This window comes from Paroedura picta, chromosome 3, assembly GCF_049243985.1.
Source record: "Paroedura picta isolate Pp20150507F chromosome 3, Ppicta_v3.0, whole genome shotgun sequence".
In the NCBI taxonomy this organism is placed as follows: domain Eukaryota; kingdom Metazoa; phylum Chordata; class Lepidosauria; order Squamata; family Gekkonidae; genus Paroedura; species Paroedura picta.
The window spans coordinates 106695589-106721016 of record NC_135371.1 but is presented as its reverse complement, the minus strand read 5'-3'; the positions used below and the strand labels follow the sequence as shown (position 1 = coordinate 106721016).

Here is a 25428-nt window from a genome sequence, read left to right as displayed (position 1 = left end):
CCAGTGTGAAGGTGACTGTTGCATGGATCTCTCTGACTAGGTTGCATGCTGACAAATAAGGTGCTAGTTGCCACACCTGGTGGAGATGATAAAGTGCCTGGAAGGCAACATTTGTGACCTGGACCTCCAGGGTCACACCCAGGCTCTTAGTGATGGCTAAAGTTATTAACTGGACTCCATCAAGAACTGGAAGCTGCAATATTTCACCAGCAACACACTGACCCAGCCAGAGGACCTCCATCTTAGCTGAATTCAGCTTCAACCAACTCCACTTGAGCCAATCCACCACAGCCTCCAGATGACTGACCAATTACTTCTGCAATGTAGACAGTAGCTGTCCATTAACAGATACAGCTGTGTGTCATCAGCATATTGTTATATGTATCATGACGACGTTGAACTTCCGGTGCTCCTGGCGGAGGTGGACGCACTGGCTGCTGCTCTGCAAGCAGAGCTTTGCTTTTAAACTTTGCTTTTTAACTATTCCAGCTGTCTCCATAACAGACTGTTAAAACTCTGAGAGAGTCTGCCAACTATTACTCATTAAGTTTTAATCAGGCGTTTAAGCTCCTAGTTTTAAGGACCAAGAAGCCAGTTCAAGTGCTCACGATCAGGAGGAACGAAGTGGGAGAGCTTAGCTGGAGACTGAGAGCCCTATTGTAAGCAGCTGGGCTAGAGAGAAATAATATTATTGGTGTAGTGGTTAAAGCTGAATGCTGAATAATAACTGCTTAATTGGGGTAGAGAGAGAGAGCCGAGTGTGGAACGGAGAACTCCATTGTGAAAAAGCAGCTGGGAAGAGAAAAACATCGGTAGCGTGGAGGCAGAGGTGAACAGTCAGCCAAACGCCATGTAAGGGTTAAGAGCTGCTTTAAACAAGGAACTGCTAAAATAAGAGGAATTGTAGCCCTGTGGCAAAGCCAAGTCAAGAAGTAACAACTACTGGCTTCCAACTCCCTCTTCCTCAGCAAATTATCTCCTGCTTATCAGCTTAAGTATCAGCATTGGAAGAGGTGACACCGCCATAAGAAAGGTGACGATTTCGAGGGGTGGAAGTTGAACTGAGCTTTCTGCCTCCTTGGGAGAGACAAACTGTGAAACTGGAGTCAGTGAGTGGCTCCTCTTCAAGTGTGAAAAAAACTTTCTCAGAAGTCTTCCAAACTCCTAGGGACTTCATGACTTAGGCGTGTTTGCTGGGAAGATCTTCTTAGTATTTTGTTATCTACCCCCCACACTCCCTTCCCCTTTTCTTCTCTCAATTCCCCTTCCTGGAGGGGTTCAGTGGTCTTAGAACTGGTTGAATGAATTTGATGTTTTTTAGAAAGTTTTAGAAGTGTTAGAGATGTTATAGAAGTGTTATAAATTTTAGAAACTAATTTTTAGACCATACTTTTTAACATAAGTAAAGTTAGTGGTTTACAAATGTGCTTAACAAAACAGAATATCATACTAAGATCAAAGGAAGCAAACAACTAACTTTTCAAATGGGTGGAGGGAAATACAGTAGAGATGTGCAGCCCCCACAGAAACAGAAAAAAATGGATGACTATTTTCCAATCCCTATTAGAAATAGATATGCACCACTGGCCCAGGAGACCACAGTCCTGTTAGATACCTCAATAAATCATGAGGCTGCACCCTTCAGCCCAAAAAGATGGGAGCCAGGAGAAAATGAAACTAGACATGAACTGGAGGGTATTGGAAAATCCTTAATTACTGCTGAGAAAGAAAAATGTGAAACCTTACTTCAGTTGGTGTCCAGAACCGTGGAACTAATTTTCATCTCTATTAAAGAAATGAATATGAAAATTGAGCGGATAAATTTAGAAATATCTAAATCCACTGGTGGAAGTGATAGGAAGGAAATAGATAGGTGATACAAAAGGGGAAAAGTGACATCAAAATCAGAAGGAAATAAATGGAAAATCCCCCCCCCAAAAAAAATTGGTCCTGCAGCAATCTAAGGTCTGCCTGACCATTTTCAAATTCAGAGGAATAATTCCAAATGGGAAAGCAACTGCACGAATTAAATCATTTTTGAGTGCCCTTTTTGACATAAATTCACGTCACATTGACCTAACTCACCATGAAACCTTAAGTCTTCCCTACCAACCGACGAGAGTATTGTTAAGCTCAAAACAGAACTGCTAACTTCCCTTCTTTTCCATCAAAGAGGAAAACTTTGGACAAAGGGGATAAAGGCAACTAGAGTCCTGGAAAACAAAATGGTGATTCCCTTGTTGACCCCAAAACATTCAGAAGGAGATCATGAGAAAGATAGTGAAAACCGTGAATCACAATTACTTACCAATATAGTGAAATCTAAAACTAAAGGAGTTCTATCCCTAGATACTTCCTTGGAGGAAAATGTGACATCCTTTCCCCGGTTATCTTTAGAAACTCAAACAAGTATATTAAATCAGCTAAATTGTCTTAGTACTAATTTTCAGGAGTTGGTAAAATCACCGTCCCCCCTGAGCTGAGTCAAACCCCATCTAGACCCGATTAACAGCTCAAATATTGATTGAACTAATGGATGATGCAGGAGATCAAGTAAATAAGAAATCCAGAGAGCAAACCAACACTCAAAATGAGTTTCAATTGGCTCCTTTAATTCTGTGATTGTTAAAAAATGGATGCATAATAGTGGAGGATGAAGCAGATGAAACTGAATTTTTAAACAGGGAAAAAATCACAGAAGAAATGACAGAAATACCTACAAAAATGACAACTAGATCGTCCATAGAAACAAATTGACCCACACAGAAATCAAATATTCAAATAGTGTCCTGGAACTTTGCAGGCTGGAATAATAAATGTGGAGATGTTGATTTTTGCTCCTATCTAAAAAAAAAATATGATATAATCTTGTTACAAGAAACATGGGCATAAGTGAGCTATCTCTGCAGGGTTTCTACTCGTATAATATAAAAGCCCTTCCATCATAAAATCATGGTAGAATGCAACTTTGCGTGTTGGTGAATTCAAGAATTCAAGGAAAAGTAACAACAATAGGCGACTGCCCTCCCTTTGCACAAGCAGTCCAAATCCATGTTAAACCAAGTATAATCTTGGTAAATATCTATCTCCCCCCATTAATAGAAGTGGCAGGGGGTAAAGTAAACTGGAGACAAGATTTCCTTGTAGATATATGTAAATACCCAGAGGCCAAAATGATTCTTGCAGGTGATATTAATGTCAGAATAGGTGCAAAGAAAAAAATGCTAAGTATCATTACTGGGAGAAAAAAAGATACCATATATACTCGCATATAACCCGAGTTTTTCAGTCCTTTTATTAAGCTGAAAAGGTCCCCCTCAGTTTATATGCGAGTATTTTAAAAAAGCTGCCAGAAAGGAGGGTGGGGTGGAAGACAAGTATACTTGCCTGAAGAACAGAAGCAAGAACAAAGCAGCAAGCCTGGGAGGGACAGTGGGAGGGGAAGGAAAAGCAGTCTCCGCCTCCCCACTCACTGCCTTAACGAGGCTAGCAGGAGGCTAGCACATGTTGCAGGAAGCTCTGCAGGAAGCTCTGAAGCCTCTGTCTCAGAGGGAGAGCAGAGAGCAGAAGGAGGAAAGGAATGAAAAGTGGAGGGAACAGAAGGAGCACAGGATTGGATATAAAAAACTTTATGCCAAAATGCTGTCCACAAAATTAACAAACTGGATTACGAATGTAAACATCATTGGGCTAGAGCAGATTGGATTCAGAAAGGGAAACACAACAACAGATCACTGCATGATATTATCCACTCTTTCTGAAAAATATGTTGTTGTTGTTAGTTGCGAAGTCGTGTCCAACCCATCACAACCCAATGGACAATGATCATCCAGGTCTTCCTGTCCTCTACCATTCCCCGGAGTCCATTTAAGTCTGCACCGACTGCTTCAGTGACTTCATCCAGCCATCTCATTTTCTGTCATCCCCTTCTTCTTTTGCCCTGAATCTCCCCCAGCATTAGGCTCTTCTCCAGGGAATCCTTCTTTCTCATGAGGTGGCCAAAGTATTTGAGTTTCAATACGAAAAATATACAAAACCAAAAAGGGGCAAACTTTGTGGCCTTTATTGATCTTAAAACAGCATTTGACTCTATACTAAGGGAGAAACTCTGGCATAAATTTAGCCTTTTCTTAAACGACTTTGCTGGTTACTTTAAATAAGTAAATGGACACCCCCCTCTTGTGGGAAAAAGGCCAATGCCATTACTGCTATATGCGGATGATACAGTAATCTTATCAAGAACATGAGTGGGTCTGCTTCGATATTTAAGAATATTTATTGATTACTGTCTTGAAAATAAGCTCTCAACGAACTATGATAAAACTAAGATTTTAGTTTTTGCTAAAACCCGCTATAGGTACCACTGGCAATTGAGGGGAAAACAAATGCAACAGGTAAACCACTTCAAATATTTAGGGACTATTTCCAGCTATAATAGTAAATGGGTAAACCGTAGAGAAAAATTTTTGAAAGCCATTAAGGGACAAATAGCACTGCTAGTAAAGTTCTTCCACCAGAAGGGAGACAAAAATATCCTAGCTGCTCTAAGAATTTATAAAGCCAAAATAGTTCCACAAATTTTATATGGAGTTCCTATATGGATTGCTGCATTCAACAGCAGGTTAGAAAGCCAACAATTGTTGTTCTTTAGAAAACTGTTGAATGTACCAAATTGTGTTGAAAATGCCACGCTTGCAGCAGAGCTTGGCCAACAAACTCTTGGCTAAATATATTTAGATATTAGGTCAAAATATACTTTCATGCAGCACCAAACTCTTTACTCTTCAATCTGCTAGCTTTTTTTTGGAGCCTGTAAACAAGAAGATACTTGGGAAACTGCAGGGCATTGGACTGAACATCCAGCTACTAGTTTCCCAAGATGAAAGAACTATCATGAGGCAAATAATGCAGAGAATGGAGGATATAGATGCACAGACACTGAGCTCAACATCTAACATCAACTGTTCCCCTCAAAACTGGGGAATCCTCCCTGTATATAGATCTTCCTCTGCATATTTAGGAATATTGGATGATAGTTCTCTTAGAAGAGCATTTATTTTAGTGCAGCCAAATATCTTTCCCTCCAGTGTATCCAGAGGCCGCCTTTTGGACATTCCCTTTGTGGAAAGGTTGTGTCTTCATGGCTGTGATGTACCTGACACTTTATATCACCTATTGATGGAGTGCCCTAGATTTCTCCACTTGCAAAAATCACTAGTTAAATATTGGAGAAAATTGAAATCTACTAGTGTAGACGAGAATGACACAATGCATAAAATCCAAGGTGAAAGTGATCCAGAGATTATCTGAGAAGTAGCCAAGGTATTGTTAACAATACAAAGGGTGAATTGCTCATATCTGAACCCTGTACTGGCTAAGAGTGGACCTCTGTGAGCCCACTGTGGACCGCACATCACGGCATGGCCATCTTGTAACATTTTGTGTTGTTGTGGGATTGTGCATGTCGCTTGGTCATGCTGTTTTGGCTGTACCATTTTGTGTTTTTTTAAATAATTGTTATGCCAATAAAGATATTCTGTATTCTGTATCATGACATTGCCAGGATGAGATCTGAATCTGATCCAGGCACAAATCTTGGACTGAGTTGGGAGAAACCCATCTGAAGGACTCTTCACTTGACAATTGTACATCCTGATTGCTAACACCCAGCAAAGGAACAGGAAGGGACCCTTCCGGCAGCCTAAAGAGACTTCCAGCTTAAATTGTCTTCCACCTACAGAATAGCCACTTAAGGTAGAGAAAAACTTAAACATTTGCTTAGTAGAATATCCAACTGAAAGAAGCTCTGGTGCCATTCAAGAAAATTATAATTAGTCCTGTGCTTTAAAATCTACTTTAAGTGAAAATAATAATTATTAAAATTCTATTATATCAATTGCAAGAAGAGCCTTCTCAGGGACCCAGACAGAGATTCTTGCTTCCAATCTCTTCCTTTCACCCAAACTCATCTGGAACAACTAAAAACAAATCATATGATTTTTCTTATCCCATAGGCCTCCAGGCCTCTTATCCCATAGGCCTTCTTCTGCCTTGTCAACAGTTCTGTACTGGTCAAATAATGGCAATAAAATTCTAATTTCCTGGAGAAAACCAGTTTTCTAGACCTATAGCAACTAGAATCAAGATTTCTGTTGAAGCAGAAACTATATTTGGGGTCTTAATAATCCGTGTCAGAAGAGCAGGGGTTTGGACTAGATGGCCTGTATGGCCCCTTCCAACTCTATGATTCTATGATTCTAACAGAGTATGAGAGCCAGCTTGGTGTAGTGGTTAAGAGTAGTGGCCTCTAATTGGAAGAACTGGATTTGATTCCATATTCTTCCATGTACAGCCATCTGGGTGACTTTGAGCCAGACACAGTTCTCTCAGATCACTCTCAACCCCACTTACCTCACAGGATGTCTGTTGTGGGGGCAGGAAGGGAAGGCCAATTGGTGTGGTAGTAAAAAGCTCTTATTTTTCTTTGGCTAATGCTTTTTAATCTCTCTGTGGCTTTTAGATTCTAGAAAAGATTTGTACTGCATAACAACAGAGCTTCCAGTGTGCATTTTGTGAAAAAATTAAAATCTCAATAAAAAGAAGCAAACCATACATAAATCAGGCATGCCTGTAAATTCCTCTCAAATATTTCTTCCTACAATATTGTATTCTGATCCAAATAGTCCTTATTATGAAAAAGTAGCTACATGCATAATCTTCTTGTCGAAAATGACACAGGCATGTCCTGAATTTTGGCAGAGTATATGTCTACAAATGTGTTGGGATACATATCATCATTATGGAACTACAATATGCAGCGCTGTTATCTGGATGTTGTAGGGAACAACGCTTATCAGTTAATTCAGTGGACTCTCAGGCTCATTGGCTTGCCACAAATTGCATCAATCAGATTGCACTTTCTTGGGTACAGCACACTGACAGCGCCCATGCCTGGCAGGAAGCTTCTCTTCCCACAGAACTGTCTGATGCAGCAGGCAAATGAGAAGGCCAGCTGCCAGTTCTCTGACCAAGCTAGCTCCCAACAATTTGAGGCAGGCTGAGGGAAACGGAAGCATCTGAGAATGATGTAACACTGACTATCAGATGCTCAGCCATATTCAGGTCATCAAGCAGGCTGACTGAAGAGGCAGGAGTGAGATGTGCGCTAGAAGACTTATGTGACATCTTGAGGGAGGGACAGCTTGTTGTTCAGGTGATGCTGATTAATTGAGCATTCCAGATAATCAACCGCCAGATACCGAAGTTTTTTTTATTGCATGTACAAATCTGTGTGTGCATACTGTACACAGTTGCACAAATGAAGTTCACAAAAGATCCCAGTTTATCATTGGAAAGAACAGAACACTTGACATGGGAAAACTATGGAACTAATATTTATCCATAGTTGATCCTCTATATATTTATGAAACAGCCTAGGGGGTGGGACATGTCCAGCTGTCCAAGTTAGACTAGGGCCAATCAGGGTGCAGCCAGCTTTGTCCTGATTGGCCCTGCCCCTGCAGTTCCTGCCCTCTGTCCCTGGACTCTAGCCTCTTTGCTCTCAGACGCTTCAGTGCGTAGAGCCAGCAGCAGGTGAGGGGAGAGGGCCCTGGGCAAAGGGTCATGGTGGAGGGCTTGCTAACGAGGGCCTCTTGGCCTGCTAGGCTGGCCTTGCTAATGAGGGCCTCCCAGCCTGCTAGGCTGGGCCTGCTGACTGCCTGCTAAGGAGCTCTGTTCTGGCACTGCTAAGGAGCTGCCCAGCCCCCGCCAGCCCCCTTTGAGCTGCCTTTGAGCAAGCCACCTTAAGCTGCCTGCCTGGGGGGCGGGGGAGGGGGCCCTTTCAAGGCCCATTCTTAGGAACAGGCTTTGAAGCTAGTATAGAGCATAATATTCATCCAGGCCTTCAGGGGCCATATAAAACCCCTTGTTCATTTCCAAGTTAATGTCCTGGATCTTACCTTTAAAGCTTTAAAATAGCATCTAAAAAAGTGAACTCTCATTCACTCTTGATTCATGAAAGCTCATGCTGGTAAGCTCGTGTCTCTTGAATGTTGTTTTATTTTGCTACAGTAGACGAACACACATACTTGTGTGACTACTTCCTCCCATACAGTCCAGCTCACCAGATGAGCAGGCAGTGTGATGCAGCGGTAAAAAAGGCAAATGTCATTTTGGGCTGTATTAACAGGGGCATCACATCAAAATCACAAGATGTCATAGTCCCATTGTATACGGCACTGGTCAGACCACACCTGGAGTACTGTGTGCAGTTCTGGAGGCCTCACTTCAAGAAGGACATAGATAAAATTGAAAGGGTACAGAGGAGAGCGACGAAGATGATCTGCGGCCAATGGACCAAGCCCTATGAAGATAGGCTGAGGGACTTGGGAATGTTCAGCCTGGAGAAAAGGAGGTTGAGAGGGGACATGATAGCCCTCTTTAAGTATTTGAAAGGTTGTCACTTGGAGGAGGGCAGGATGCTGTTTCTGTTGGCTGCAGAGGAGAGGACACGCAGTAATGGGCTTCAAGTACAACGATATAGGCTAGATATCAAGGGAAAAATTTTCACAGTCAGAGTAGTTCAGCAGTGGAATAGGCTGCCTAAGGAGGTGGTGAACTCCCCCTCACTGGCAGTCTTCAAGCAAAGGTTGGATACACACTTTTCTTGGATGCTTTAGGATGCTTAGGGCTGATCCTGCATTGAGCAGGGGGTTGGATTGGATGGCCTGTATGGCCCCTTCCAACTCTATGATTCTATGATTCTATGATAAGTTTGCCTTCCCCAACCCTGTTCTCTGTGCCCCTGTCTGCAGAAGTAAGGCGAGTGGTGGCCAGAGATGGGGTTGTTCAGTAGTGGCACCTCATCTTTAGAATTTCCCTCTAGAGGCATACCTAATCTTTAAGGTACTTTAGCTGTTCTTTCAATGATCCACCAGTCATAGTTTTGTGAAAATAGTTTTATCCTGTTGAATACTCTTTCTAGGCTCTTTGTATGGCTCTAGTAAGATTTATGATTTTATTATTGAGCTATTTCTTCCTTTTTGAGCAGCCTCAAACAGGTCTCTGGATAGAAGGCATATAAATTTTCTAAACAAAAGAACCTGATATGGTGCATTATGAAATCATTTTCAAATTATTCAAATGGTGGAAAGATAAAACCCCATTTATGGTGGTTCTGTTCCTATCAGACCAAAAAGCCCCAAAAGGATGATGGTGGAAAATGCCTTAAAGTTGCAGCTGACTTATGGTGACCTCATAGGGTTTTTAAGGCAACAGACGTGCAGAGGTGGTTCTGATATTCCTTGGAGGAATCCCATTTAAATACTAGTCAGGGCAACCCTGCTTAGCTTCCAAGATCTGACAAGAAGGAAATACTGAGTCATTTGAGCCCATCTTCATGGGTGTTGTCTTCTTTAGTACTGCAAGTTTTCATCTTGTTTCCAGCATGGTTTTATTTAGACCGTGGATGATATACCATCACATACCCAAATGACGAGCAATATGCTGGTGACACAAAATTATTTTTAAACATCAAATTTACATACAGCTAATATCGGGATATTGCTTTGGGCTAGATGAGATTAAATACATTGAAATGGAATCCTGACTAGAGATGGGCATGAATTGCATTTCCATAGTTCAGTGGACTGAACTGTGAACCTATACAAATTGGGAACCATGAACCTATACAAATTGGGAGTTTGGTTCATGAACCAACTAGGTATTGTTTCATGAGCCATTAAAAATTTAAATGCCTGCTATCTGCTCCCCGTGAATTTTCCATGGGAGCAGAAAACAGGGGTTCCAAACAGCTGAGCAGTAGGACCACCGCTCAGCTGTTTCATTTAAATGGCTCATGAGTCATTTAACCCCTGCTTTCTACTCCTCACAAAAGTTGTTTTTGTGAAGAGTGGATGAACCACCACAAGCTTGATGAACTGCATCAAAATTTGTGAATGTTCATGACAGTTCTTCAGAAAGCCAGCTTGGTGTAGTGGTTAGGAGTGCAGACTTCTAATCTGGCAAGCTGGGTTTGATTCTGCACTCCCCCACATGCAACCAGCTGGGTGACCTTGGGCTTGCCACAGCAGTGATAAAGCTGCTCTGACTGACCAGTAATATCAGGGCTCTCTCAGCCTCACCTACCTCACAGGGTGTCTGTTGTGGGGAGAGGCGACTGTAAGCTACTTTGAGATTCCTTTGGGTAGAGAAAAGCGGCCTATAAGAATCAACTATTCTTCAGTAATATGAGGGCTTTTTCAGCGTCACCCACCTCACAGGGTGTCTGTTATGGGGAGAGGAAAGGGAAGGTGAATGTAAGCCACTTTGAGACTCCTTTGGGTAGAGAAAAATGGCATATAAGAACCAACTCTTCTTCTTCAATTCACAAACATCATTTTGAACCATAAACCAACCACAATTCATGATGAACTTTAGCCAGTTCATGCCCATCTCTAAGCCTGACAAAATAAAAATAATGAAGGTCAAGCATCTTGAAGTATTTGGATATGGGGTAAGGTGACCAGATTTTAACATTGGTAAAACGGGACACCATTGACCGGGGGGGGGGGGGGGTCTTGATTAAAATTTGATCTATATGGAGCAACAAAAAATGTCATAGAATGCATAGAACGCAAAAATAGTATTGTAATATATATTTAATTTCAGCATAAGTACTATTTGCCGGTTGCCCCCAGATGTCCCTCCAAAAATGGAACAATCTGGTCACCTTAATATGGGGGTGTTTTCAAAATAGTCTACTAACATTTGCAAACTTTACCAACTTCTCACTCTTATCCCATAGATGCTTTTGATAGAGGACATTCCTATCTGTTGGACAGTCAGCAAGCATGAGGTCCAGTGTGGTCTATCTGGGATGTGTTATTCAAGCCTAATCTTATTCCTTGTATAGTTGTTTTATAGATTTCTAGGGCAAAGCCTATTGTATCCAGGAAGCTAGATTGTATCCATGGGTGCTAGAGCTTGGGAGTGGGAAGAGAAAGAGGAGGGATGTCCAGTCTGCAAGGGCATGGGGTTGAAGGGGTGTTGGGGGTGAGGTATGCTGGCCTGGTGGCAAAGGAGGGTGTGGGAGTGGAGAGATTGGTGGCAAGAATGTGTAGTTTGGAAGGTTAGTAGAGTATGGGAGAAAACTGACCTTTGTGAAGTGTGGCACAGTTATTTTCTGCATAGCTTAGAGGAGGTTCTCATGGTAGACAATGTTTCTTGTGAATATGAGGTCCAAGTGTGGGAAAGCATTCCCTGATCAGGCCCGGGGGTAGACAGAGCAGCTAGGGTGAGGGGCCAAGGAGCAGAGAATGGGGCGTGTGGGTGGGTGGTGCCCCCCCAGCAAGGAGAGGGTGCCATAGAGGTGGCTTGGAGGCGGGGGTGCACCACAGCAAGGTGAGTAAGGAGTAGGAGGGTGGGAGGGGAGCTCTGAAAGAACTGGGAATGGAGCTGAGAGAGTGGAGCTGGGAATAGGCCAGAGTCACCCAGCAGGCCTCAGGTGTCTCAAAGCAGTTTGCAATCACATTCTCTTCCTCTCCTCATAACAGACACCGTTGAGTGAGATGGAGCTGTGAGAGTTCTGAGAGAACTGGGAATAGCCCATAGTCACCCCACAGACCTCAGGTGTCAAAGAGCAGTTTACAATCACCTTCCCTTCCTCTCCCCACAATAGAAAACCCGTGAGAGAGGTGGGACTGAGAGAACTCTGAGAAAACTGCGAATTACACATAGTCACCCAACAGGCCTCAGGTGTCTAAATGCAGTTTGCAATCGCATTCCCTTCCTCTCCCTATAACAGACACCCAGTGAGTGAGGTGGGGCTGAGAGAGCTCTGGGAGAACTGAAAATAGCTCACAGTCACCCCAAAAGCCTCACATGTCTCAAAGCAGTTTACAAACACCTTTTCCCTCCGTCTCCCCATAATAGACACCCTGTGAAGGAAATGGGGCTGAGAGAGCTCTGAGAGAACTGGGAATGGTTCGCAGTCACCCAGCAGGCCTCAGGTGTCTCAAAGCAGTTTACAATCGCCTTCCCTTCCTCTCCCCATAATAGACACCCTGTGAGGGTGGTGGGGTGAGAGAGCTCTCCAGTTTAGAGGCCGCCATTCTTTAACTGTTATCCCACAATGGCTCTCAGAGCCCAACACTAGAGTTACTCTTCTTCCTCCCCCAGCTGTTTCGTCCTTCCAAAATAGGTCCAACAATAAAATCTTTGGCAAGGAATCTTCAAGTCATCCCCAACCAGAAGGATTTCTCCTCAGAATTCCCACAGCACACAGAGCCTTAGACCGCTTTCCCTCCAATTGGCTGACTCTCCTTTCCCCACATTCTCATTGGCTCTGGCTGCAGTCTATTGCAGGGATCCTCCCTGAGACCAGTTTGCAGGGTTTTAAAGGCTCCTTCAAGCTTCTTAGGGGCACATTGAGGACAGACCATTTTTATTCTGTAGAGGCCACTTCTTTGGGTGGCTCCTTGCTGGGCAGATCTTCTGTGTAAAAGACATGAGAAAATTAGAGCCCAGCAAGTTCAAGGAGGCTTGAAGGGCCAGAAGTACAGAGGGTGGGGATTATGAAAAGTCCATGTTTCAACAGGAAAAGTGCAGGGAATATTTGTTAGAACAGCTGTGGATCCCTAATGGACCCTCAGGCCTGGTTTGTGCATGCAGAACTGGGGCAGGAGAACCCTGTGAGAGGAGAATAGCTTAGACCAGGCCAAGCCTTAGACCCCCACGCAACCCTGGCAGCTCACTCACCATGGGGACAGGTGTTTGAGCAGGTGTTTGAGCAGGAACTTCAACAAAGTGGCAGAACAATGAAGAGACGGTTAGGGATGGAAGCTATAATTTGATTGGGCAGCCATTGGGCAGACAGCCAATCAGGAGCATACAGGCTCCTATGGCCAGTTAACGGCCACGCCAAACTCCTCCCAGGACCCCTTAATGTTTTTATTTACATACTCATGGTTACAAATGCAGTTTTTTGTATTTTAATGTTATTTTGGTGGTATTTAATATTGTTTTGCAATGGCCTATGGCTTTATGCATTCATTCAGCAAGGATGCAAATAAGAAAGTGCTAGGCATGGCCTGTTTACTGGCACACACCACAGGCTCACAGAGTCAGTTCCTAGAAATCCAAGTTTGTAAAGCAATTCCAAGGTATCAAAATACAGTTCAAAGGTTCAGGCACAAGGTAGGCAACACTCTGACCTTTTCTGCGACAAATACTTAATCTGAAATTCATTTCATTCCAGATGCGCATCCTAATTTCTGTACTCGGCTTTATTGCTTATTCAGGAGCAATGTGGCAAGTGCAGGACAATGGTAAGTCATCTGCTTTATAGTAGCTCGAGGCTTGCAATGTATTTCCAGCATCCAAGGGGATAACCATGGCCTTCTATAAATATATGGGAGGGTTCTGTCTTCCTCTTTCTACAGCAGACATCCTTGACCTCTAGCCCTCCAGTGCTTGGGGACTCTCTACATCAGCACTCCATGAATCACAAGGGACTACCGCTGGCCTCCGTCACTTTGTGCACCTTCTGAAGCACTTTGGAGACATGTCTCCCCGAATCCAAGCCTACACAATGGCATAGTGGAGGAATATGACAGGGCAAATTTCGCCCTGATTTAAGGTCAAACATTAAGCTGTTCTTTTTGATAGGAATGCCAGCTACCTGAGGTGTGGTGGGATATGTCCTGCCCTTTTAATGACACTGAAATAAGCACCCAGTTTTGTTTTGTTTTCTTGCCATGGAGGTAAATAATGTTACCTGCTAAATAACATCTCATCAAGCCTCCACTAAGGGATAGGATGTTTTTTCTTCAGGTTGTTGCTGACCTGGGTGCTGTGAGGTTTTTTTTATGAATCGATGTGAGAACCCTGGAAGTTTCCGTAAACATCTCATTCACGTTTTAGCTGACGCCAGAAACTAGCCATTTCCCTATTCACAGTTCCCATATTTCATAAGTTTCAGTGCCTGCTTCTGCTAGAAAACAGACAATGGTGTGGAAAAAAATATTGAAATGCCAAGGCATCAAATAAATAATTTGCACAAAATGGGGTGGGTGGGGTGAACAACATCTCATTCAGTCACTATGCCCTTTTGAACAATTCTGTTTTATAAAATATGTGGACTGATAAGGAATCCCCATGACTTCCTCATGCAGGTCATTCCATAAAGTGGGAGCTACAACAGGGAATGATTGCTCAGGTACAGATAGGTGTTGATCTTCCCTGTTTGCATGGTTGCAGCTCCTGAAGGGTTGGCTCAGATAAGTGGAGCGGTCATGGTGTGGCATATTGCGTGCAGCCGCTCAGCAGGCTTACTGAGTAATTTCAGGTGACCACTTTGTAAATCCTCTTGCCAAGTGGTATGGAAAATTATATCATAAATCAGGTGCAAATGTGTGATAAAATAACTAAATAAGTGTATCTGTGTTTAGCCTAAGTCAGTCTTGTTATAACACGGTGTATGTATGTACAGTCATGTGGCCACCAGAATTGTCTTCAAGCAGATTCATTTGTCATGAACATTTCTTAAAGAGGAACAATCTCCTGGTATACATGCAAGTACTGATATTCTCTTGAAATCTTTAAAACATTATATTCAAGATTGAAATGGAGATGCAATAGTGATCCAATTGGCCAGCGTTTTCAAGGAACATACCACGCTGGAAAGTCAAGCTGCCTGGTTTGCCTAAAATCTACTGATTCTTTTATTTTATTTTATATATTTTAATTCCTTATTGTTTGTTTATTGCAATATTCAGGTTACATCATAGACCTATGGGAGAGTGATGAATCATCACCTGCAGAAGTACATCTGAGCTGCAGTCCCTCTGGAAACCGCAATGAATCAGTCTACTGGAAGCATAACAATGAAAATAACAAGCTGGGCAGACATGATAGGAGTTTGAAAATAAGCGTGACAGACCCCCCAGATGCTGGCAATTTCACCTGTTGGAGCAATGCAACCAATATACTTTTAAAATACTACAATCTGTATGTTGCTAAAATAACTCCACAAGGGACACAGAAGCATCAACTTCTTAATATTGAAGGTAATCCTGTGAGTCATGTAGATTCAAAGAACAGCCAGTTACTGCAATATATTTAAACAGTATGCTGCACAAAGAATTTTTAAAAACATATTCATGTCTGTCATTTTTTAATTTTTTAATTTTATTTCTTTTTAGAATTCTATACCACCGTTCTCCAATGGTATCACAGCCGTTTCCAACATCCATTAATATAATAAAACCCATAAAACATCCCATAAAAACAGTGACAAATTATCACAATTAGACAGGGCCAGATCTAATCAACATGGAAGGGGGATCCCCCGATGAAAACACCCAGGTGCCGCCCTGGCCTCAACCATGACGAACGTATATTATCAAGCAGATAGTTACATGATAAATATTAAATACTGAGTAAAACTTAGCTCATAGCCATTAGTTTCCACCTTTCTGTGTAGAGTGTAGAGTGTATGCACTGCATGTAGATGTGAGGGATGGCCAATCATTTTTTAAATAGTTTCCTAAATGCTATTAGGCAACATGTGTGAAAAAAATGGTTAGCAGAACTAGAAATACTTCAAAAATTAAAATTTGTAAACACTCTTAAAAGTATATATTTTTGTTTTATTCTAGAATCAAGGGACAGCAGCCTGAAATGCACAGCAAAGAATTATTCTGGAAACTTCATATGTACTTGGAAGATAGCCCCTGAAAGCCAAAACCAGAGGCTGAAGTTTGCAATCAGAAGTCAAAACAAGTGAGGCACTTTTTAATATATATATATTGCTACAAATGCTTCTATATAGGATCGGGTGTGTATGGATAGTCTATAGGCAAGTTACTGAAGTGATGGTGAGAAATCGCTGTTAATTGAAAAGCTATAATAATACTGACAGTTCAAGGTGAAGCTGTAGAGGCAGAAAATATTAACATTTGCAGCTGTTACAGATAATGAAAATGGTAGTCATGCCAGTACGGTGTTGATGGGAAGTGCAGTCAAGTCACCGCTAACTCATGGTGACCCCATAGGGCAGTGGTTCTCAACCTGGGGGTCAGGACTCCATTTGGGGTCCCCTGGCTCCTTCACTGTGGTTTCCAGGTTGGTGGATGCCATGGTGGCAGCGGCAGCAGGCAGCGGAGCCATGGTACTGGCCGCCTCCACGCTGCTTCCACATTGTGCATTTGCGGCTCCCTTCCCAGCTGCTGGTTGTTACAGAGAAGCAAGGGCAGAGGTGGGAGGGTTGATGGTGTGCTCAAAACGACCCCGAAAGAACGTTTACTAACTAGTAGCTAGGGTACATGCTGCGCCTTCTCCTTCCCCCCTACAGATTCTGGTTTTTGCAGAGAGGCAAAGGTGAGGAGCTCAAAGTGACCCCAAAAGCACTTTTACTTGGGGCACACACTGCACCTTCTTCTCCTCTTCCCCCCACCCCCACCCTGGGGAAGCTAAGCAGCTCCCTTTCCAGATGGGACAGCCAGCGAGGAGTTCAAAGCGACCCCAAAAGCACTTTTACTCACAAGTAGCTTGGGTGCACACTGTGCTTTCTCCCCCCCTCTCCCCCCCCCCAGCCTCTGGTTTTTGTAGAGAGGTAAGGGCGAGGAGATCAAAGCGACCCCAAAAGCACTTTTACTTGAGAGTAGCTTAAGCAGCTCCCTTCCCAGCCACTGGTTTTTGCAGAGAGGCAATGGTGGGAGGGTCGATGGCCAGTGAGGAGCTCATAGCGACCCCTTGGGTACGTGCTGCACCTTCTCTTCCTCTTTCCCCCCACGAGCGGGAGTAGGGTGAAGGGGGAAAGCATGAGTCTTACAACAGATGAATGACACCCCAGCAGACAAACCTCAGCTAGCCTGGGAGAGGGGGAGAAGGGTGGGGGAACCCGGCATTCCCCAGAGAAAGGGGTCATGGCCACCGGTGGCAGTGGCAGCGGAGGTCGTGGCATTAGGAAGGTTGAGAACCACTGACAAAGTTTACAAGGCAACAGATGTTCAGAGGAGATTAGCCATTGTTGTTGTTGTTAGGTGCAAAGTCGTGTCCGACCCATCGCGACCCCATGGACAATGATCCTCCAGGCCTTCCTGTCCTCTACCATTCCCCGGAGTCCATTTAAGTTTGCACCGACTGCTTCAGGGACTCCATCCAGCCACCTCATTCTCTATCGTCCCCTTCTTCTTTTGCCCTCAATCGCTCCCAGCTTTGGCCCTTCTCCGGGGAGTTCTTCCTTCTCATGAGGTGGCCAAAGTATTTGAATTTCATCTTCAGGATCTGGCCTTCTAAGGAGCAGTCAGGGCTGATCTCCTCTAGGACTGACCGGTTTGTTCGCCTTGCAGTCCAAGGGACTCACAAGAGTGTTCTCCAGCACCAGAGTTCAAAAGCCTCAATTCTTTGACGCTCGGCCTTCCTTATGATCCAACTTTCACAGCCATCATACATTGCAACTGAGAATATCATAGCCTCGACTAAACGCACTTTTGTTGGCAGAGTGACATCTCTGCTTTTTAGGATGCTGTCTAGATTTGCCATAGCTTTCCTCCCCAGGAGCAAGCGTCTTTTAATTTCTTTGCTGCAGTCCCCATCTGCAGTGATCTTGAAGCCCAGGAAAATAAAATCTATCACTATCTTCATTTCTTCCCCATCTATTTGCCAGGAATTGAGAAGGCCGGATGCCATGATCTTCGTTTTCTTAACGTTGAGTTTCAAGCCAACTTTTGCACACTCCTCCTTCACGCGCATCAACAGGCTCTTTAGTTCCTCTTAGCTTTCTAATCCCCTCCCCACTCAATGCTGCCCCTGCCACCACTGTGTCACTAGCTGAGGAAAGAGAAGCAGTGCCCCCCCTCCCATCACAAGATGGTGGTTCCAACCCCAAAGTAGATTGTGAAGCTTGTGCTAGTAGCTCCCATGCTTTTGCAAGTTTATTGATTTGCACTTGCTCTGTTTTTTGTGGGATTTTAAAAGTAGGTTAACATAGCAAGTAAATTTGAATTTGTGAGTCATCATTCCAAAACTGGGGGGGGGGGACCAACAAGATAGGCAGACCCATAGTAATCAGATGCCAAACACCTTCTGTATCAGTACACATTACAGAAACTACAGGTGACAAACTGTGTTCACTCTGTCCATTTCTATGTATGTCTGGCCCTAATATGTGAGAAACAATGTATGGAAACAGTGTTTCCTTTCCTTCTCCTCTTAAAATCTATCCTCTGACCTCTTTCAAGAAAATAAGTAAACTGGCAAATGGTTATATTAATTAACAGAAAATTACTAGAGAATCATGATTTACCCAGTGTCTGAGAAGCTAGAACTACTGTGCAATAAAGCAATTTTTTCTGAAATGTCAGAAAGTCTTCTGGAACCATAGACTTCTATTGTGACAAAGGCTTACATGTGCTCACCTTTGGGTGGGGGGTGCAGTCACAAAGTGGCTGCCATAAAATGCCTGCTGCAGGAGGCAGAGTTCAGACACAAAGTGACCACCCCAACCTTCAGTCACACAGTGAAAATCCTTGTGCTGTAGTGGTAACTGCTACAAAAGTAACACTTTAGAAAATCCGCACAACCAACCACATTTCCATTGTTCATTGTGAATCCTTGCTGGACAAAAGCCCCACCTGGCCATGCTTACTTTCTAAGAACGTTTGGTGGGTAACAGAAAAGGTATGAGCAAGCACTACGTTGGAGGCATTTGCTACACAGTCTTCTCTAATACTCCTGCTTGCACAAGAGCTGGTTGAAAACCACTGTGCCCCATGAATTGACTATCGAGCTTGCACGGAACTCATTCACAGAATCGAAGTCTTTGTCTTTAAAAAGCTACAAGATTTTTCATTGCTTTTGTTGTCATAGATAGGAGCGGCTTCAGGATTTGCGGGGCCTGTAGCACCAGAGCCAGTTTAAAGAATTGTGGGGCCCTAGCAGAATGCAATTGTGGCAGGAGCAGTTAGACTGAGAGCAGAGAGCCTCCCACAGTGGAAAGGGGTATCATTCTGAGTGTCCTTAAAGAGGGAAAAGGAGGAGGCTACAGCCCTAATGGGGCGAGGGGGAGGTAAAGTGTTTGCAGGTTTGGTAGACACAAACCACCAAATTCTTTGAAATCAGTCAGCTCTTTATTCAATCCAACATCAACTCCGAACACTGAACAAAGGAAACAGGTACAACATGAACTTATACACATTTTGGATTGCCCATCAAAGAACCTGATTGGTCCTAAGTGAAGGCAGTTCATTGGTCCACTTACTCAAATACATGCTCTCATTAGTTGGGACTGTGCAGTTCTCAAGCCTTTATTTGCATAAGGTTCAGTGGCAACAATTGTCCACATACATAACAGAAGGTATTGTGCAAGGCCCCTGGAAGTGCAAGGTCTGTAGCATGTGCGACATGGGCCCTAGCAACAGACCCCTTGTTACTGAGAAGGAAATAGCTTGAGTTTGCTAAATGGTTGAGAGGGGGGGGAACTCACCATACATTTCTGTCTCTTTTTGAATTCATGTGTAGCATAACTTGTGAGGACCCAATAAGAGTTTCTACAGGACAATATTCTGTTTCCTGCAAGAAAGAGAAATCCTGCCAATCTGCTGAAGAGTACCAACAAACTGAAATTGATCTACATGTTTTTGATGAAGATGTGTATATATATGAAAATGACACTGCCAGGTTCTTCATCAAGGATATCTGTGAGTAAGGCTGAAAAGGCCCTTTCTCAGTTTAGCCGGGCTGGCAAAAGTGCAACTAGTATGATCCCTGTTAAAGCTTAGACTCTTCTGTGGGCCACTGTTAGGCCCATTATGCACGGGGTGGATAGCACGCATTCAGGGTGGAATGGCGGCGACTAAAATCACCAATAACGCATGGAGCCGACTGCAACTGGCCACATATTCAGTACATGCCGCCGAAAAAGGCGCGTTAGCGAAACGCGGAAGAAAGCGGAGCTTCTGGGTGACCAGGGCGCAACCAGAAGCAGCGCCGGGGTCGCCGTGTGCATAATCGGTTACTCTGGGCTTTGCCGCCATTGCATCCCATCCCATGCGTAAGCGGTTTGCTTCGCGTCTTCTCCCTCCGCGTTTTCTATGTGACCCGAAATCGCCGTTTCGCCGGCCGTGCATAATGGGCCTAAGAGTCTGCATGGGTGTTTGTGGGGAAAGCTTCTGACTTTTCTAATTCTGTACAAAAAGGAGATAAGTGCTTTCTAATATTAATGACTGATAGATTAATACACACTTTTACCACAGTTTCTAGCTCCTTCAGTTGCAGAGATTAAAAGGTATAGCTTTGCAATGAAATGAGCTAGACAGAAAAAAAAGAAAGCTGGGAGTTTGAAGAACCTGGAACTGACATTTCTGTGCTGCTATACTCTCATTAATTTAAAAAAAGAAAGCCCCTAATGGTATGGGATGAAATGGCCACTGTGACAGCAGAGCCTTAGAAGCATTTAGCTACACAGTTGTACTTTTCCTGGAAGCAGCAGACAAGAGGAAACTTGTGTGATAGCATGCTACCCAGCTGATGAAGTCCATATGTGAAGTTAATGTAGTGAGAGGAGGCAAGACAGCCCCTCTGGGTAACAGTCTCTTCTGAAAAGGAATCTTTTGGGACCACAGGGCTTTTTTGGAATTCGGATACAGAGTTGTGGGCACCATTAAGCCATCATTGTTGCCACTGTGACCAATTGGTTACCAGCTATTGTAAATGTACTGGAACTTATTGTTATTTTATGGTTTTTAAGGGATGGGGTTATGTAAGCCGCCTCGAGCCTTCAGGGGGAGGTGGGGTATAAATACAACAACAACAACAATAATAATAGTAATAATAATAATTGCCAAATGTGTCAGGAGGCAGAGCCTATCACAAAAACATCAGAGAGTGGGGTTTTGCTTAGCCCTGACTCTCCAAAATTTCGAGCAGAAGCTCTACTTAACAGGATGCCTTTTAAAATGAACTTACTGGTTAAAAAAATCAAGTTGTTTATAGTTTACTGTATTATGAAAGTTGATGCAAGCTCTTATAGTTTAAAATGTTATGCATTTCAGACCAAGATGTTGTACTGTACCATGCTACAGTTTCAATGTAAACTGCCCTGAGCCACGAGGGAGGGTGGTTGTTGTTGTTGTTGTTAGGTTCGAAGTCGTGTCCAACCCATCGCGACCCCATGGACAATGATCCTCCAGGCCTTCCTGTCCTCTACCATTCCCTGGAGTCCATTTAAGTTTGCACCTACTGCTTCAGTGACTCCATCCAGCCACCTCATTCTCTGTCATCCCCTTCTTCTTTTGCCCTCGATCGCTCCCAGCATTAGGCTCTTCTCTAGGGAGTCCTTCCTTCTCATGAGGTGGCCAAAGTATCTGAGTTTCATCTTCAGGATCTGGCCTTCTAAAGAGCAGTCAGGGTTGATCTCCTCTAGGACTGACCGGTTTGTTCGCCTTGCAGTCCAAGGGACTTGCAAGAGTCTTCTCCAGCACCAGAGTTCAAAAGCCTCAATTCTTTGACGCTCGGCCTTCCTTATGGTCCAACTTTCGCAGCCATACATTGCAACTGGGAATATCATAGCCTTGACTAAACGCACTTTTGTTGGCAGGGTGATGTCTCTGCTTTTTAGGATGCTGTCTAGATTTGCCATAGCTTTCCTCCCCAGGAGCAAGCGTCATTTAATTTCTTTGCTGCAGTCCCCATCTGCAGTGATCTTGGAGCCCAGGAAAATAAAATCTGTCACTAGGGGGGGTGGTATATAAATATAAATAAATACAGAGAGAGAGAGAGAGAGAGAGAGAGATACCTTGGAAAATACACCCCTGATTTTCCCCTTACAACTAAGCAGAGGTCTTCCTCTTCCTTAGAAGGATTCCCTTCCAATTTGGCTTAATTTGGGAGCCAACACATGACTGCCCAAATTCTCTCTGCCAAATCACTGCCCAAGTTTCCATGTGGATTAGCTCTGTAAATCGAAAACCCGGTACTCCCACTAGTGTTTCTCCGCAGATGGGTGTTTCAGCTAAGGATATGTCAGATCTTTCTCCAACCAGTCTCAGATTCAGTTCTGACTTGACTGTCTTCCCTACAGCCCTCAGCCAGTACAACTCCCACTCAGCTGTGGCCAGCCAGTCACAGAGCTCAGAGCCTGTTGTCTTGGCTCATACAGCTTAGGGAGGGTTTTTAAACCCTCCCTACCCATAGCTGTTGTTACAGCATTCAGATCCTCATTTTCCAGCTGTGTGTGTGTATCATTAAACTAATGCTAATTTAATTATGCCTTGCAGTAAAGCCTGATGCTATGGAGTGTGAGTATCAAATAAGAAGAAATCGGACATCCAAGCTTTACCAAGTGACCTGGGACCCCCCCAAAACCTGGGATAATCCAGAATCTTATTTTAGGCTGAAATATGAGATCAAAGTTGTAAAACCTACAGAAAAGGTAATTCTTTTTTAACTAGATTTTCTTCCTTTTGTGGCATGTTGGTATATGTTCCACCCTAAGAAAATATCAACAGAAGTTATAAACTGGAGAGCTGTGAGGATCGGTGGAAAACTTACAGTGTAGTCCTAAGCAGCCTTCCAACTGATTGAAGTCAGTGGGCCTAAGGTAAAAGTAAAGGTGTCCCCTGTGCAAGCCCCGGGTCATGTCTGACCCTTGGGGTGATGCCCTCTAGCGTTTTCATGGCAGACTCAATACAGGGTGGTTTGCCAGTACCTTCCCCAGTCATTACTGTTTACCCCCCAGCAAGCTGGGTACTCATCAGTGGGCCTAGATGGGTTTAATTCTGATCAGGACGGCATATAACTTGTTTATTAGATCAGGCCATAAGCCACTTAGGGCACAATTTTATTTTCAACACTGAACACCCCAACTGCTCTGAGTTGCCAACCAACAAATATACAACACAGTAACCCCAGTGCCCTCAGCACCCACTATTCACCAGTAGATAAATAAAACAAATAAAATAAATGAGTGCCTTTGAACATGGAATGCACATCTCTATTACCACGAGGATATCCCAGCCTCTTTCTCTGCCACCCAGTCACTCCATAAACTCATGAGCCTGGCTCTGCATTATTTTACTTCTTTCACAATCCTTTATATATTTATATATATATTTGTAACCTGTTGTCTAATTTTCACAGACATCCATCCATATTTTCAGGTCCTAGCTAATTCCAGTTAGGTTTTTTGTTTTCTGTTATATATTGATCTCCATAACTTTCCTACCCTTTTAAAGAGCAATCATGTCTAGGAACCTCTGGAAGTCTTAACAGAAATGTGTTTTCTTTATGCTTATTTTCATTTTTACACTTTATTGAAATATGGTTTTCCTTCATTTTCAGACTTACGAGGTTGATAACCCTATAGAGCTAGGAAATCGCCTGGCTGCTACATTCTATTACAAGGGAAATAAAAACATATTATATGGAAATGAAATATATATCCGATCCAGGGACTATTACAACACAATTTCTGCTTGGAGTGAATGGTCTAAGGTAAAGATGATTAATAGAAACTATCTAACAGCCTTCAGGTAAAGAATCAGAATACAGTTCAGGACAAGTGGGGAGCTGATTTGAAAGATAATCTAAGCAGAAGAAAAAAATTGATTCTAGTTGTCAGGCAGAGTCAAACCTATCAAAGTTATCAAATGTATACATGGTGAGGATATAGGTACGTTACGTTTACTGAAGATATTTCATTTTACTTTTCAGTGTTACATCACAGAAGAATGGTCAAAACCATCACACTCATGACAACAAAATATAAATAGCTCCATGTAATTGACAGAAGAATTGAAGCTGACAATGCCCGAGAAAATGGGCAAGAATTGTTATAATAGCTGACATTTGGTATTTATTTATTTGGAATTAATTTTCACCAGTTTTGCCTCCCCTTGCCAACCTCTGACACCCCCCTCATGCTGCTGCTGGAGGGTGATCCTCTGTCCCCCGCCCCTCAATACAGCCACATTTAGGGATATTTGGGGCTGCAGCAAGAGACAGAAGTCCTGCTCTACTGACAGCAGTTCCTTCAGTAAGCTATTTTCTGCACAATTCAAGCCATTGGTTCTACAGGATTTCATTCAATGTACCCTGTCAAAATGTAGTACACGCCTATAAAACATAATCTACTTACTAAGTAGATTTAATTAAACACTGTTTCTTGTTACATATGAATGAAGACTATGTTCAGGAACAAAACTCCCCATTCCTGGCAGAAAGTCTCTGCTAGGTTATGCCTGTGGAGATGAATGAAGAGTCCAGAAGCTGCTACAATATTGCATCCATCCCAGCAAGGGAAGTTCAGCTTACTGTGGCATCAGCTTGATAAGATGACGTTTTAAAAGTTTACCCTATTTTGAGCAGGCCGTCTGCTATTTTTATTGATTCCCTTTCCTATTGGTCCTGAACTGACAGTCTTTGTTAACAGAAATAAACATGTGGTGATGGTGGGGAAGAGGTTGCTAACTCTGGCTTGGCAAATTCCGGGTGGCAGTGCCTGGGGAAGAAAGAGTTTGAGTGAGGAGGAAGCTCAGGAGAGGTGTCATGACAGAGTCCACCCTCCAAAAGCAGCTATTTTCTCCAGGGGAACTGATCTATATAGTATGGAAATCAGTTGTAGTTCTGTGACAACTTCAGGCCTCACATAGAGGTTGGCAGCCCTAGGGGGGAATCAGAATCGTGCTGGTTGGCAATGATGAGCTATATTTCCAGACATTCAGACAGACAGAAGCTTGTTTTTACTGATAGGAAATACATAAGCTGTTTTGATAGGGAGAGTTATTTTAATCCTGTTGGAGTAATTATTTTCCTTCCTGTATTCTGTAAGTGTATTTGTAACTCATATTTATGTACCTTTTAAAATTTGGTATGAAGATAAAACTTTTATTGAAAGGAAAGTACACATTATTAAAGACATCATCTGAACTAAAATGCTTGCTTCCATTGTTATTATAAAAACATACCCAGCCTCCCAATTAGAGATATAAATGTATTCTGTACCAGTGTCCCCTCCTGATTTTCTTCATCCCCCCCCCTTCAGGTTTATTTGCAGGGTTGACAGCTCTGGGTAGAAATGGGCATTAACTAGCTCAGAAACTAAAATTTGTTACAAATTTTGGCTGGTTCTTGTTTTGTGAAGTCAACTGGCATGAACCTCCTACAAACTGTCAAGCTTTTCATGGTGGTTTGTGTCAGTTCATCAGCGAGTACAAAATGTTTACAAAATATTTACAAGAATTCAAATAAACAATATGGAGGGCATGTAGAAGAGCATCCAGGGACAGTCCCCTGTGACCTTGATATCTCTGGCTTACCTTGGCTACAATCCTGAACCTCCTGTATCTGTACTTCACCCAACCCCCCTGCCCTCATTAGGAAAGGTGGTTTAGCTTTGCGACCACCGCTCCCCCTCCCCCCTCAAAGCTT

General features: G+C 43.2%; 1 protein-coding gene across 1 annotated transcript; it reads left to right on the top strand.

The window, feature by feature from the left end:
• The first annotated feature begins 550 nt into the window (after positions 1–550).
• IL12B (interleukin 12B) lies at positions 551–24922 on the top strand. The gene is made up of 8 exons (XM_077324332.1): positions 551–1033; positions 13256–13325; positions 14775–15065; positions 15657–15780; positions 19522–19700; positions 22278–22432; positions 23341–23493; positions 23713–24922. The coding sequence occupies exons 2-8, from the start codon at positions 13256–13258 to the stop codon at positions 23752–23754; spliced, it is 1014 nt and encodes a 337-aa protein (XP_077180447.1). The 5' UTR covers positions 551–1033; the 3' UTR covers positions 23755–24922.
• Positions 24923–25428: the final 506 nt, after the last annotated feature.

What these genes read in the sequence shown, in the direction of transcription:
- IL12B (XM_077324332.1), top strand. Translation starts at nt 13,256, where the DNA reads ATGCGCATCCTAATTTCTGTACTCGGCTTTATTGCTTATTCAGGAGCA. An exon ending in TCAACTTCTTAATATTGAAG is followed by an intron (nt 15,066 to 15,656) that starts GTAATCCTGTGA and finishes GTTTTATTCTAG; the next exon opens with AATCAAGGGACAGCAGCCTG. An exon ending in GCAATCAGAAGTCAAAACAA is followed by an intron (nt 15,781 to 19,521) that starts GTGAGGCACTTT and finishes ATTCATGTGTAG; the next exon opens with CATAACTTGTGAGGACCCAA.